This window comes from Centroberyx affinis, unplaced genomic scaffold, assembly GCF_046629955.1.
Source record: "Centroberyx affinis isolate AG114_WGS23_722 - 3 ecotype Tasmania unplaced genomic scaffold, CSIRO-AGI_Caff_v1 ptg000843l_1, whole genome shotgun sequence".
In the NCBI taxonomy this organism is placed as follows: Eukaryota; Metazoa; Chordata; class Actinopteri; order Beryciformes; family Berycidae; genus Centroberyx; species Centroberyx affinis.
Genome location: NW_027279439.1, coordinates 110,119 through 125,974, shown reverse-complemented (window position 1 = coordinate 125,974; position 15,856 = coordinate 110,119). Strand labels below are relative to the sequence as shown.

At 44.6% G+C, this 15,856-nt stretch overlaps 1 protein-coding gene across 1 annotated transcript; it reads right to left on the bottom strand.

Moving 5' to 3' along the window:
- Positions 1 to 41: 41 nt before the first annotated feature.
- On the bottom strand, positions 42 to 14,983 carry brpf1 (bromodomain and PHD finger containing, 1). The gene is given in 21 exon segments (XM_071521004.1): positions 42 to 1,324; positions 2,808 to 2,962; positions 3,073 to 3,188; positions 3,779 to 3,912; positions 4,762 to 4,909; positions 5,014 to 5,285; positions 5,686 to 5,994; positions 6,853 to 7,175; positions 7,722 to 7,850; positions 8,455 to 8,584; positions 8,723 to 8,887; positions 9,296 to 9,510; positions 9,513 to 9,812; positions 10,457 to 10,485; positions 11,338 to 11,366; positions 11,465 to 11,751; positions 11,873 to 12,062; positions 12,689 to 12,902; positions 12,975 to 13,167; positions 13,231 to 13,476; positions 14,774 to 14,983. Coding segments are annotated over 20 exon segments (3,723 nt in total). The 5' UTR covers positions 13,432 to 13,476; positions 14,774 to 14,983; the 3' UTR covers positions 42 to 1,140.
- Positions 14,984 to 15,856: the final 873 nt, after the last annotated feature.

Sequence of the window (15,856 nt, the reverse complement as noted above, 5' to 3'; positions counted from 1 at the left end):
AAGGAACAAGACAGAGTATTCACGCTGATTGGTGATGGGTTCAAGGGTTGAACTCTCTCTCCACTCTTCCACACACAGACACACAGTGACCACAACCAAGAAGTGTAAAAAACTCAATTCTTTTTATTAAACTTCTATCTTTATGCAATCTGTATATATAAAAGTTCTAAAGCCATCGGCCTGAGACTAAGACAGACAGTGAGGCGATCATGTGGTTCAATTAGTCCTCATTATTCATTGACCAGCGGCCTGCGTGACACAGACGGACATTAACAAAAACCGTAAAAACAGGAGACGGGATAAACACACAGCGTAGGATGGACGAAAGGACTGCACAATGTTGCCGCGTGTCGCTGGAGTGATTAGCGGTAGTCCATGATGAAACAAGCCCGTGGACATTGTTAAGAAGAGTAAGAGAATAAATAACAGGAAATTGGTTTGCTCACAGTTGACTGGCTGTGTGCCGCCTCGCCTTGTGCTCCTCTGACAAATGACTGGACACTAGCACCGGGGTTTTGGGGGGAAGGGGGGTGGTGGTGGTTGACGTGAAGAAGACGTGCTGGAGTGATTCAGATGCAGCGTGTGCATCCGAATGTACAGTTTATGCATTTCCCTGTTCAAATGTAAAATGACGTGTGAATGTATGTGTATATGTGAGAATGACAGGGAGAGGCAGAGATTGCGTGTATGCATCATAGTGTGATACTACGTTCATTTCTTGTGTCTGTAGACCATCATTTCATTTGTTCATAAACATATATCAACCACATACAAGGAATATTCTGAATCATGATGACATAGTATCATTTTTTCCATTATCATTATTAATATCCTTTTTTCAATTCTCTTAAATACAATATTTTACATGTCAGATTAAATACGGCTGTACGTGGCAAGGTGCGTGTGTGTGTGTGTGTGTGTGTGTCTTGGGGCCTGTGTAGCGGATGTGCTTTCCACTAGGTGCTACTGGCACTGTCTCTTCTGTTCTGGTACGTAGTGCTGGGCTCTCAACTGAGAAACAATCCCACACACCACGAAAACACCTGGAAAGACCAACACATGCGGTTTGTGTCTGTGTGTGTCTGTGTGTGTGTGTGTGTGTGTGTGTGTGTGTGTGTGTGTGTGTGTGTGTGTATGTGTTCAGTCACTGTCACTGGTCTCGCTGCTGGGGTCTCCCTGCACCTTGTTGCGGTGCTGCATGGCACGGTGGTAGGCCACCTGGACTGACTTGCGGATGTTGGACTTCCTGCCCTCCAGCATCTTCTCCTTGTCCAGCTCCTGGTCCACACCCAGCGGCACCAGCTTGGAGCGTGGCAGCCACTGCCTGCACACACACACACACAAAAGCGTGTTTGCAAATTTAGTTTGCAGTAAAAACATGCAATAAATGCACAATGAAATATGTAACATCTCCACAACACATACTACACAAAGATCTGTTGATAAGACCAGACAGAGAGTTAACAGCTTGCTAGATTGCAATAAAAGTTTTTCTAAAGGCATAACAAGCTAAACCATTTAATGTGCAAATTAAGCAATTTAACTATAGTTGGGATAAATGAGTCTTTGGTTCTTTTACTCTTGAGTTTTGGCACTCTAGAGGGCATCAACTCAAAGTGGTTGACCTGTCAATGATATTGGTCTTTCTCACCACGTCTCTCAGATTTCATTCATTTCATTTCTGACTTACATGCAAAAATAACTTGACGTGCTGCACACTATGACCTAAAATACAGCATGTTTTTCCCCTCCTCTATTCTCTCAAACCACGTCTGGCCTATTTCTGCTAAGACGGCGCGCGTGTTCTCGCACTTCAGTACTGAGAGCGCAGTTTCCTTTGAACTTGTAGCGCTACAGCTTTGTGTGCACACATCCAGTAACATCAAAAGCCACGTGTGCTTCGTCTCATGTTTTTAACATTGCTTTATGATTAAGGTAGAGTCAGAGAGGATGAAAGTAGAAGAGAGAAAGACATAAGCAGTGTGGAGTGACATGCAAGAAGAATTAAAGCTGCAAGCAGCCTCGCCAGGTATTCACAGCGCGCGACCGCCCAGTACGGCGACCGCCCGGTACAGCGACCGCCGTTTTCCCGATCGTTCCGAAAAATGCAATTTTTGTCCGGGCACGTCCATGGACCACGCATACCAAATTTGGTGTCGTTCGGACTTACGGTTCCAGAGGAGAAGATCGTCAAAGGTTTTTCCAAATTTCCAAGATGGCGGAAAATCTATCCAGACGGACCTTATGGGTCCCAATTTGAAATTTGTTCAGCAGACCAAATGACAGCTATATACCAAGTTTGGAGCATCTAGGTCAAACGGGGCGGCCGGGAGGACCGTTTAAGTTTCGCCGCACGCTATAGCGCCCCCTGTGGCCGAAATGGGACAAAACCGCTTGGAGACCTGCTTACCGGGGTGTGCTATGTGTGTGCCAAATTTGGAAACTTTTGACCAATCAGACGCTGAGCTAGAGCCATTTACAATCAGGGAATAAGAATAAGAATAAGAATAAGAATAAGAATAAGAATAAGAATAAGAATAAGAATAAGAATAAGAATAAGAAGAAGAAGAAGAAGAAGAAGAAGAAGAAGAAGAAGAAGAAGAAGAAGAATAAGAAGAAGAAGAAGAAGAAGAAGAAGAAGAAGAAGAAGAATCCGTCCAGAAACAATAGGTCTTCCCAGCTACGCTGTGAAGACCTAATAATAATAATAAGAATCCGTCCAGAAACAATAGGTCTTCCCAGCTACGCTGTGAATACCTAATGAGTGGATGAAGAAGAGAGTGGACAAGATGAACCAATGCACTGACCAGGTTCTCTTGTTGTCGAAGAAGAGGACCAGGAACAAGTGCTCCCTGGCCTCCAGGGTCATCTGCTCCCCCAGCTTCAGCACATCCACGGGGGGCACCGGGATGGGGACGCCCCGGTGGAACACCCCCTCCCTGGGCATCTTAGGGTCAATGATCTACAGGCAGAAGAGTTAGACCTACAGTTAGAAGAGGTCATGAATCTGCCAGATGTCTATACTTTTTTTAAATTTTATAATAGGTCGACATTGGTGGAAGTGTGTCTCACCAGAGCAGGATAGGAGGGGTAGCCTCTACACTTGGCCCACACAAGGTCCAGAGCATCTAGAGAGGAGTAGTCATCAGAGGTCATCCAGCATCCCGACCGGCTCCGGCTCCGCACCACTGACAGTAACACAGGAACAGGAAGACACTCAGTCAGCATTAGGAAATCTCACCTCTAGCTAAACGAAGGTTCTGTGCATGTGATGTTGCGATAAGTGCTTATCACAACAAAAAAGAGATGAGTGCATTTTCTCTTGACAGACTGTCACAATTTAGTTTAATTTACAGGAATACTGTGCTTCTATTTGGATGCTTTACGTTATAAAGATTAATCTGCCCTATCCTTTATTTTTGGTGGGGTGGAATGAAGGTTTTCATCTGTCAAATTGGCCCTTTTGCTGAAACAATGTAAAATTGCAAAGTTAATTTATGCTGTCAAGCTCCAGAGGAAATTCAAAGGTACATTATGTGTCACAGTAAAATGTCAAAATGAGAACATAACTAGTTATCTTTGCGTTGGCCTCCCTCACACTGAATTTGTATCAGATCAAATAAAAAATTAATGCAGTCATATTGAATCAGTGATCTGCTCAAACATACTCTAGCTTTCCTGTAACTATATATCGAGATTCATACCAAATCATTTATTTGTATGTACTGAAATCTGTGTGTGTGTGTGTGTGTGTTCAAGTGTGTGAAAATCTGCTTACAGTGTGAAACGCTTCGTGAGCCTCCGACAGAGTAGGAGTCATTCTCAGTGCCTGATGTCTCCTCACTGCTGTCCTCCTGGAAGGCCGAGCGAGAGAATGACGCCTTGCCTCTGCCTTGCTTAGAGGGAGTAGTACTGAGAAGAGAAGAGGGAGGGAAGTCAGTCAGCTAGCTAAAAAGAAGGGTAACACTTTATAATAACCATCATTAATAAATGGTAAATGGTAAGTTAATAGTTATTTTACTGTTAACAAACAATGAAATGATCATTAATAATGTTTACTAATTATTAGTAATGCTATAATTTATGTTATTTTATCATTAGTTTGTGTAATATAAAATCATGTTTATAAATGATATATTGTATCATAGCTGATAAGAGACGGTAAAAAGAGTAAAAAGCTATGATACAATATATAATTTATAAACAAATTATTTTATATTACACAAACGAATGATAAAATAACATAAATTATAGCATTACTAATAATTAGTAAACATTATTAATGATCATTTCATTGTTTGTTAACAGTAAAATAACTATTAACTAAAGTTTAATTAACTATCAATTTACCATTTATTAATGATGGTTATTATAAAGTGTTACCAAAAGAAGATTCAAATATCTTTATACAACAGGCAGCTTCAGTCAAGCAATCTAATTGGTCAAAGATGTGTTCTAACCATGCTGTTAATTACCATGAAGTATGGCTAGTTGTGCTTTATTGGTTGTTTATTGGTGATCTCTCTTGCATGCTCCTAGTTTTTATACTTGTGTATGTACAGTATAGCATTACTTAAACACTGTATAAAAGCCATAATACCCTTGAGGATGTACTTTACTGTGATTATGGCTACCTGAGTGATGCCAACACTACTGCAAACATCATATCCATAATCACAGTAATGAACACCCTCTCGAGTTTTATTGCCCTGTTGAACTATTGAACATGTGTGTGTGTGTGTGTGTGTGTGTACTAATCACCTGGTCCTGTCGGAAGCTGCACTGCTGCTGCTGCTGGTTGTGGACTCGGAGTCGGAGCTGGAACGAGGGAGACTCCGCTCATTTCTGTACACGCGGAAGCTCTCCGTTACCGGCTGGTTTCCTCCATCAAAACCATTACTTGGCAAATCTGAGAGAGAGAAAAGGTTCTATGTATTATCTATCTATTAGTATCTATGTGTGCATAAACACAAGTATGCGCGTGTGACTCAACATTGCGTGATGCTGCTGTACCTGGGAGCAGGTCATCGTTGTCGCTGTCGCTCTCAGAGGTGGAGCTGCTGTGGGGGCTGCGGGGTCTCTTCCTCGGCCTGGGTGGCGACAGCAGGGGCAGCTGAGGGGGGCCGATAGGGCTGGGGCTCACCCCCGTCCCGCCGTAACCAGCGTCCCGGTTCTTGGGGGGGCGGCCTGGCCTCTTGGGGGGTCCGGCCGTTTTGGGATTCTTCTTGGAGAAGAGGACAGAGGTTCGACGGCCCACTTCTGGAGCCAAGGCCGATGAAGAGACACTCAGATCTTGAGTGAGAGAGAGACATATGAGTCATATGAACAACTAACAGTAATCACTGTGTCCTTCAACACAGGAAGGGTTATAACTGCCTTCAGCATGTAATGAATAGGGTACAACATTGCCGGGAGTGTGTATGCATTATTACAATCTGTATACTCCCCAAGTTATGTATATAATACACAATGCAAGTCAAAATAAATTGTTACATGAACATGCTTTTACCCCTACATGTATTTTTATGCATCTATTTATATGTTCAGTTTTTGCTTATTTTTCTGTTTTTTTTCTTGTAGCACTTACAAGAAAAATAAAATAAAATAAAATAAAATAATAATAATAAAATAAGATACATTATTATTTGTGGCTGTGGTTATAATTATTAATACATCCTCCAAGACTGACCCTTGCCACTAATCTCCTGGCTGCTGCTCTCTCCCCCCTCATCGTGGCGTCCCGTAGAGGAGGGGTGGTGGGGGAGCGAAGAACCGCGGTCTCCTCCCACAGAGTCCCTGGGCCCCAAACCAGAGCCTCCCTCCCGCTGGTGGGCCAGCTTCCTCTTGATGACCGTCATCTCCTTTCTCAGGGCTTTGGCCCTGCGGGACTGACCGATGCTGTGCTTCCCCGAGCTGACCTCATCAAGACGCGACTGGAGGAAACGCAGCTGCTCCTCCAGCGGCAGCCGGCGTCGATTCTCTGGCAGGAGCAGGTCTGCAAGAGGCATGGAGAGGGAAAGAGCTATTAAACACATTCACAGAGAAGACAGCGAGAAAGACAATAATGGTAAAGGAACAAAGTTTGAAAATATGATTGAAACTAGCAGAAAGGTGGATGGCATTTGCCCTGATTTCAGCATGTCTGCAAGTTACATCAAGTTTAATCAAAGACTTGCCAACACAATTTTAATGGCAGTTAAAATGAAATATAACACCATCTATGTGAATGGGCTGATTTCTAACTAAAAAAACACAGCAAACAAAGAAACCACAACATTTTTAAGATCTCAAAAACTGAACTGAAGGTTTTATTTGACAGGGACTTTTGGGGCCTTGAATGTAGGTTATCACATTCAAGACACTTCAGGACCTGCAGACCCTGGATTTGTTGCCAAACGCTTTGGGATTCATTATTTTCAAAAAAATATGTTCATTGTTCAAGAAAGTATTTGGGGGTGGGGGGCGAGGGGTCCCTAAATCTAGTGATGAAGTTGCCAAGTTGGATACAGTTTCTGTTTTTAGACAAACAAGCAGTATAGTCTGAAGCCCAGTGTACACCACCAATGAGGAGCCTTCTGCTGCCATTTCTTCTGCTTGGCAGTGACTGGCATGCACCATCTGCTGGCCAAAAATACATAATTTGAAGTTTGAAGTGGTTTGTCACTCCCTCAATTTTTGACTTGGATGCTAGTGGAAAAGACCTTGGTGGCTGCCAAAAAATTCCCGATGTAGGAAAAACCCTGGCAGAGATTTGTGAAGCATCACTTACCTTCCTCATTGGAGGACAATGGTCGGTCTCTTTCTCTTTCTCTCTCCCTCTCCCGCTCCCTCTCCCTGTCTCGTTCCCGCTCCCGCTCCCTCTCCCTGTCTCTCTCTCGATCGTGCTGGCTGTCTGGGCTTGGCTCTCGGGGCAGGTGCATGCCTGTCTCGTAGTCAAAGCCTATCCGCTCAGCGTGGCGCCGGGCCGTCCTCATGACCGCGCCGCCCATCTCTCTGAGCCGCAGGGCAGCGCGGTAGAAGACCGTGTCCTTGGCGTTGTACTTGAGGCAGTTGTTGACGATAAGGCCAAAGTCGGCCTCGAAGGCCTCGAAGGTGAGGTAGCGATGGGACTCCAGCAGGTTCCACATGGTCTGGAAGTCCATGGGAGTGTCAATATGGTCCAGGTAGTCTGGTACCTGGAGAGTGGGGGGTAAAGAAACAGGCAGAGTGACCTGTGTGTTTAAATGACCATATGTATTTGTACAGTGAATCATGAGTACGGATATGAGTGTGAAGAAGTTAGACAGAGGTTAAACTTTTGATTCAACATTAAACATCCAATTACGCCAAGACACATTAGGTGACAGGTCTGGACGGACAAAAAAGATTTTGCTCACATTGCTATTGGATCAGATATGAAGTGGTCAGACTTGCATTGTGATTGGAATTCTACGCAGTCTGGATGCAATCCAGCCACAATACAAGCGATGTAAAGAGTTGGAAAGGGAAAGCAGAAAAAAAGATATACAGACACCACTTAAAATACAGCGACAGGAGACAAACAACAGCCATTTTCAGGCCAAGTGTGGACATACAGCGATGTGACCTCATAAAATCCACATTCTAGAGTCAGATTTCAAAAATCACATCGAAATGACAAGTGGAACCATAGTTAAAGTGAATATGCACACCTCTTTGGCGTGTGTGTATGTGTGTGTGTGCGTGTATGTGTGCGCATTTACCTCTGCCAGGGGTACAGGCTCAGTGAAAAAGTTGCTAGTGTCTCTTTCCTGTAACTGCTCCAATGTACTCCTCAACAGCACCAGAAAGGGAGTCAGCTGCATCTCTAGCGCCATCTGCTGCACTTTAATCTGAACACACACACACACACACACAACTTTAAGACAGAATGCAAACACACCTGCTAACTGAAGAACTTAAGTATAGGGATGAGGAGTCTGCGCAGAGAAGTGTGTATGTGTGTGCGTGTGTGGTCAAAATCAATTCCAATTTATTTATAAAGTGCTTTTAACAAACACATCATCTGTCACAAAGTGCTTCACAGAAACCAAAGGGCACAAAGAGATAAAACAAGGTTAACAAATCAAGGGATCAAAATAAAAAGTACAAGTTCAAGACAAACTGCAAGAAATGGAGCCTGAGCTTGTGCATGTTTGTGTGTTTGTGTGTGTGTGTGTGTTTCTGCACGCTTGTATGTGAGTGCACAGGAGAGTACTGGGCCACTATGGCTGTCTGCAGCCGAAGTAAGTGAATGGCAGACTGCAGGAAAGTAGACAAATGGAAAGCAATTCATGATTAAACAGCTATAGTGGGTTGTAGACTGTACTGTATAAATACTGAGATGGTGTCTGATTGCCCTATAAAGCTCTGTGAGTAGAGGAGTACTGCCACTGCTGGAGTTAAGGTTTTGATTCCTATTAGCGATTCCTATTAGAAATGTATCAAGTGTCTCACCGTCTCCCGCTTGAGTTTCTCCCTCTTGCGGATGAGCTCCACCAGCAGTCTGGCTCTCTCCAGGTCGTGCCTCAGCCTCTGCCACGCCTTCAGCTGCTCCTTCAAGGCAGACTGCTTCTCCTCGCTGTCCCTCTGCAGCACCAACACGCACATACACAAAAACGTGTTACGCAAGCAGATGAGGCAATCACGGCAACAAACACTCCAATTAATTGCTATACATAATACAGTAACACAAGGTACCGAAGGAAGCTGTGATGCGGGCTGCTGTGGGATCTGGTCGGCGTTGCGTTGGGACTGCAGGTGGGTCTGGAGCCGGCGCAGCAGAGGAACACCATTGCGACTCTGCCTCTTCAGGGTCCAGTAGCTGTGAAGTCGCTGCATGAACTGGCTCTTCCTGGGTACCGTCAAGTTACTGGTGATTTTACTCAGCCTGGAGGATAACAACACTATTGTTATAAAAAACAGAGACAAGGGTTTGTGCACAGCATATACGACGAGTCAAGAGGTGCTGGAGATTGCAAGGAGGTCATCAAAGCTTAAGTGAAAAACTCAGCATATAGGCTATATGTGGTTGTACCTGCACACTTAAGGCCCAGGACCAGGATTCAATACAAAAAAGGATCTTTAGTTGCAAATAGCCTGATGACGCTGTATGTGAAATTCTTAGCTTCAAACTTCAGCAGGGTGGATGTATGCCAAAACAGGGGCTTGAACCTGGGTTCTCCTGTTACAGGACAGTTTTTCTAACCACTAGGCCCCAAACACAGTATTATATAAACAAGTTTGTTCACCACCTTGGAGCTGTGAAGCACATACCAGTGCAACAGTGTGTGCGTACCTGTGGGGGGGTATACAGGGCACAGACACCACAGGTGCAGCAGCCCTTTTCTCAGCTAAGATCTTTCTGGCTCTCTTCATCTTCAGCCTGGACTTGGCCTTCGCCCTCTTGGCTCGCTCGGAGCTCCAGCCCTTGGAGTCGTCATCGTGGCCGATGCTGGGCTCGTCGTCCTCCTCCAGCTCCCCCTCGCTGTGGGAGGACCCATGCTGGCCCCTCCTACTCCGCCCAGGGGTCGGGCTGAGCCCGGGGGCGTGTGGATGTCACAGTAGGCCGTCTTGCGGACGCTGAAGGAGGTGCCGTTGGCCCCGGTCTCTCTGACAGGCTCCATCTTCATATAGAGGCCCGCCTGCTGGGCACAGGTGACGTGGAAGGCGGTGTAACAGTTGGCCTTGTGACATTGGATGCAGGCGCCCGAGCCGCGCTGCTTGCAGATGTAGCAGGTGAGCTTCCAGCGTGCAGGAGGGATGTGCTCAATGCTGTCGATCGGTTCCAGGAAGACTGTGTTGGCGAAGCAGACCTGAAGCAAGACAGCACAATTCAGTTCAGTACAACTATATTCCAAAGGGTTAGGCGAGCAAAGAGTAGGGTCAGAGGAATACATTGGGTATCGGCGATAGACTGAATTCATTGCCGGTAGAAATTCCCTGCCGATTTAAATTACTTTGATATTTGGCCATTTAAAATGTTTCCCAGCTCAAGTCTCTTGACAAGCATAGATAGCTGCCTTAACAAAAGAACACTGCAACAACTGTAAAGCCCTAAAAAAATCCTCCTCCATCTGCTGGACAAAAGTGACATTGCAACCAATAAGGAACATATTTTGGGAGACAGTGTCACATTGTTTCAATAAAGTTAGGGTTGTTACCACTTAGACTAAAATTAAAGCAATAATGTCAGAATAGCCTATCTAAAATGTTGCTCTGTCACCAAGTACTACCTGGAATTATTTCCTTCATGCCATTGCAAACAACATTTGCACTTCCTTCTTCCCTGTATTTACTGGCAGCCTATACTTAATTGACCTACAGATAAGCTGTTATGAATTTAACTTTTCAAACACCATGTAAACTAATTTCACCTCTGCATATTAAACACAAAAGGCAGATAGAAAAACTTAAGTCTGTGCGTTATTTAAGTATTTAGGTTAGTCAGCTACTTAACCTTGACGAACACATTTTCTGTGGGAATCGCTGACACAGGAAGTACACACGGGCACAAAAACTTAAACTCAAGTTGATTTAAAATGTAAGCTATTTAGTGAATAAACACAAGCCAACATTTTCCAGGTGGTTTTGTCCCATTTGAGTGTCTTGTACTATGCTTCCTACTGGGAATGCACCGCCATCTGATATTTTTTGCTTGACTGGAGGACTTATACTATAATTTGAGATTTCAATTTAAAATGTCCCTTCCTTTGCCCATTTAAAAGATACAGTACAATCCAAGGTCCTCACACCTAATCCATGCAAACTGTGTGTGTGTGTGTGTGTGTTCAGCTGTCTTTGTCCCCTGACATAGACAAAATATTGTGAATCTGCGATGACATGCAATGACAATTGATTGACAGCAGAAAGTACACTATTACCCAACCCTAGTAAAGAGATGACAGACTGACTGAGCCCTGCTAATCCGCACATGGAAACTGATATAGGCCATTCAGTAGGCTATATCAACCTGGTTGTGTTTCGCACATTTGTCATTTATGCGTCTACTGCTATTCATCCTACATCCCACCCAGTTGCACTTAATTCATCTGTGACTATACCGGTGCTGCGACCAACAGCATGCCAATGCTGCTATACTGGAACAATTGTTCGAATTTCAATGCATCCTCTTGGTAAGTTTACTTACTAACTTACTACTGTAGGTCTGTCTGCACTATATGTGAGGTTCTGTGTTGATGCTTTGTTCCGTGACTAGTTTGTCAATCCTGTATTGTGTAATATCTTCTAAGTCTTTGAAATGTGTAAGTGCCAATTAACAAGGTCAAATTCCTTGCCACTGTGCTTGGAAAATTAAAGCGATTCTGAAGTAAAGCAGACTCATGCAGAAGGCCTTGTGCAGCGCAGACCTGAAGAACACAGCAGAACGCACAGCAGCTCAGTCCTGAAACGATACCAAGTTGATTATGTAGTCCTGTTCGAACATGCGTGTGATGTGTACATTCACCTCTGGATCCAGAGGGCGCACACCACATGTGCCCAGCGCGCGTCGTCCGTCTGTTTGAAAGCCCCTCCCTTGTTGGGACAGAGGGCACAGTCCACGGCTCTGCTGGGCGACTGCAGGCAGCGGCGGCACAGCCACTGGCCCTCTGGGATGTAGGGCACACCGTAGCACTCCTGGTGCACTGCCAGGTTACACATGTCACAGAAGAGGATCACGTTGCTGTTCTGACACTCTCCATCATTACAGATGCAGCAGACAGCATCCTCATCGATCAGTGTGCTGGGGTCCGCCTGGGAGAGAGGAGGAGGAGGGAGGGCGGAGAATTGGGTGCATTCATTAAATGCTTCAGTGGACACATAACATTTTCCCTGCAGTTTCTACCGTCAATACTTCAGTGAGTGAATCAGGTACCTTATTGTGGCTCTCAAAGTAGGACTCCTTCTCCAGGCGGTCCATGAGGTACTCAAAGACCTCCTGGGGGATGGGTGTCACACCGTCACTGCGGCGCTTGTCGTTCATGATGTCGAGCCAGATGTAGTCCTCCTCGTCAATGTCATACTCTACCTCCTCATCCAGCTCCTCCACAGACTTATCAATGTACCTGAAGCCCGGAGATGGAAAGGAGAGGTAAATGTGGTTATGTGGCTGGTTATGGACTACCTGAGGGGAAGAGCAACATGGGTGAATGATAGATTCAAATAAATTTCACACTGACACCAAACAGTATACAGAACTTGACATCAAAACTCATTTCACATTACATGCACAACAATGAGCTGGTGAACTGCAAACGTGGTGAGTCATTCCCCAATTTGTTTCTGACTGTGTATCTATCTATACACTTTGACTATTACTTAGGTTATTTATAACCCGAGCTGTCTTTGCTCAACCTTATTTCTCACACAACCTGGTACTTCTATTCACTCACCACAACTACCTCTATACATCTGCAAATATACAGAATGTAAATACTGAGGATTTTTGTTTATTTCAGTGATGCCATATTTAGTAGAGCATATGGATAGTCTACTGTTTAAATGCATGACTTACACAGCTTCCTTCACATTATACATGAAGTTGTATATGTCCTTGTAGAAAGTGAGAGTCAATAAGCATGACACCACTGTACTTATAATTTTACAATACCACATTACAAAGACAAATTCATCGTACCTGCTATTGTACTTATCAATACATTCTCAATGCAGACAAAGACCATCATCTTACCTGTAGTAAGACGAGGGTCGCGGAGGGGCGTCAGGTCTCTCTTGGTCCAATTCTCTGAACACCGCCTCAGGAAGCTTGACTGCAGGCCCAGACGGAGCGCTGTGGTGATGGGACGAGCCCTCCTTCTTCTTTTCCTTACTCTTATGCTTCCCAGACTTTGGAGTGGATTTGCCCCCGTTAGCAGCTGGGGTGTCTGGCCGGTCTTTGCCGTTGCCTCCTGCCTCGCTGCCTCCGGGTCCACTGTCTCCACCGTTACACGTCCCTCCCCCGCCGCCGCCGCCGCCGCCAGAGGATGGAGGGTCCTCCGCATCACTGTCTTCCTCTGACACCACATCAATGTTCTCAAAGATGCTAATGCGGTGGATGCGTCCTTGAATCTCCAGCTCCACCATGCGCTGTGCCTGGGCATAGGTCATCGTCTCTCTGCCCGGGGAGTGAGAGCGCTCCGACCGGTTGGGACTGCCAGGGGTGTTCCCCCCCTGCCCTGGCCCTCCGCCCTTACCTCCCCCTCCGTCCCCGTCCCCCGAACCCACCAGTGACACGCGAGGAGGCCGTCCCTTCCTCTTCTTCTGGGGCATACTCTGTGCAGGAGTCGGGTTGTCGTGGTCATAGTGGTAGAGATGATACTCGATGCCACTGTAGCTCTTGTAGACCTTCCGGCAGGTCTCCACGGGGCACTCGTAAGGGGGCTTGGTGGCCCGCAGGTTGTGACAGAACGTCTTTACGTCAAAGTCCAGCCCCATTGTGCCAAGGGCCACTGCTGGGACAGATGCTGTTCAAGCTTACATCTGGAACACAGGGTGAAATGCAAAGGAGGACCATGGGAGGATCAAACGAAGGGATTTCATTCTTGTTTCAATGTATTCAAAATATAATGGAGCAGTTAGATACTAGCTAGTCATTGAACTGTAACATGTTTAATGACAGCAGTCTAGCCAAATCCTGCCTGCACCTTGTGCACCTGTTTTGTTGCAGTCACGTGACCATGGAACTCATTTTCCCCATGGCAACCAAATATATGTTCTCTATGTTCGTCAATAACAGGTGTACGCTAATATGTTATCACTTCTGTTCCTGGCTACAATTTTCTTCAATTGCTGTTGTGTGATTAGCTACACGCGTTACAATCTATTTGGCAATAAATTAATGCTGGCTTTCAACCTTTATTAAAATCAACGACAGGGACAACAGGCATCAGTAAAAATGAAAATAATCCCAAACCTAGCAAACGGACTAAATTCAGTCGGTTTTAGCTAACGTTAGCCTGAGCGTTTGCTGCTTCCTCTCTCTAAACAATGAAACACAGCAGCCTGACACTGTTAGCGAGCAAGCTAACGGCAGCTAGCAAACAACAACACTGAGTCCGTTTCCAAATAGCGTACAGAGAAAATATTATGTCGCTGGTTAATGTTACCCAATTTAACTAGCTAGCGTTTTTAAATCTGAACAGACGTGTGTTCTGCTCAGCTCAATTTTGATACCCAGTTCCATTCAGTACAGTAGCTTTATTCGCGTGCTAAAATCCAGCTAGTTAATGCATTCAAAAGGGTATACGCTTGGAATACAATTTTACATCTAGCCTTTGAACACTGTAATAAATAACACTAATAACACAGAGGAAGTTAACAAGTTACATACAACATAGCCTGACTGTAGGTGTTCATCAAGCCTGCTACAGTGTTTCCCTCCACAATGACCTCACCCTCTGAATCCCAGATACTAAGCAGCTAAATGACAGTACAACATTTATCCAACATGATACCACACTAGGAGGCTATGGAGCATGTATGATTAGGTTGATTACTCATTCAACAAGGTCTATCCACCAATTAATAGTCTTTCCGTTGACGAAATACAAACAGATTTGAAATGCTAAGTGGAATGAGAAAGCTGGCTTGTTTTGAGTGATACCTTTCATACTTTAATGCTATCTGGGTTCATAGCTAAGTATTTCAGCAAGTAATTGGTTAAGGTGGAATACATAAACCACAGAAATAATTATAGCATTCAAATAGTGAAAATGTGCCCCAACTCGCCACACCACGAGTCTTCAACCATTTAGCGATCTAGATTATAAACACTTACTACTCCGCGTTCCTCAAGACTGCGTGCTGCGAAACCTCACACCAGATCGGAAGGGTTGCAGATCGATTTTAATGAATCAGATAATCCCAGATGAGATCACACGTATCGTAGATATAGTGAAAATGTTTAAAAACCTATACAATATCCCAATGATTTCATTGTGATGGGAATAATTCAGGAACTCCGCCGAACAAAAGGGGCAACCATTGCTGTACGCCATGGACGCGTGTTGACACATTCGCCAGACAAAGCAGGACCTATTTCTCGGCTTTCAGATTAAAATGGAGCCTGTATGTTCGTTTTAATCAAAGTTTAGCTGTAATATAAGAGCGAGCTCTTGCGAGACGTTTATAAAGCAATTCATCTTGCATTTCTACGTACAAAATATTTCCCCTCGTTATTTTTTTTCTAAGTGGCGAATCTGTGGATTTGTTTCACATATGTCATGGCAGGAATGAGGGATGATTGAATACTTTGAGTTTACTGCTGTGCATTATGTATGCCGACAACGTTAAGTCGTGTCAAAGTGCACATCACTTTCAATTAATAGGCTACACACTAGTGGCAGCCGCTATACGCGAGAAACACTTGACTGCAGAGTCGAGCAGATAATATTTTACAGTATAACCTACCTGTCAAGTGAACTATTCTACTTCAGGAAGCTGCTCTATCAAAATATTTTATATGCAAAATGTGTTTACGGCTCAGACTGTTACATTTTTGCCAAAATGTCCATCGGAAAACATACATTTAATACCTCTATAATGCCATATACATATGTGTGACCTGATGGGAAATGTGCTTCTATTGCAGATAACCTTAAGAAATTAAAAAGTAGAAGGGAAAAGGGGAAAAAAAACACTCTGAAACATACCATCAAGCACAAAATAATGTTTATTTCTCTCTCAACATGTACAGTCTGTGATTCGAGTGCAGCTAACTGGGTTGGGTCGGGTAATGCAGTGGGAAATACAGCAGGCAGAAGCAATCCCACACACGGTTTAAATGCAAGCTTTAGACAGTCACAGCATATTCACCAGGGGGCGATGTTGCCCAGAGAGAAGTAAGGTGACCAGAGCAGGC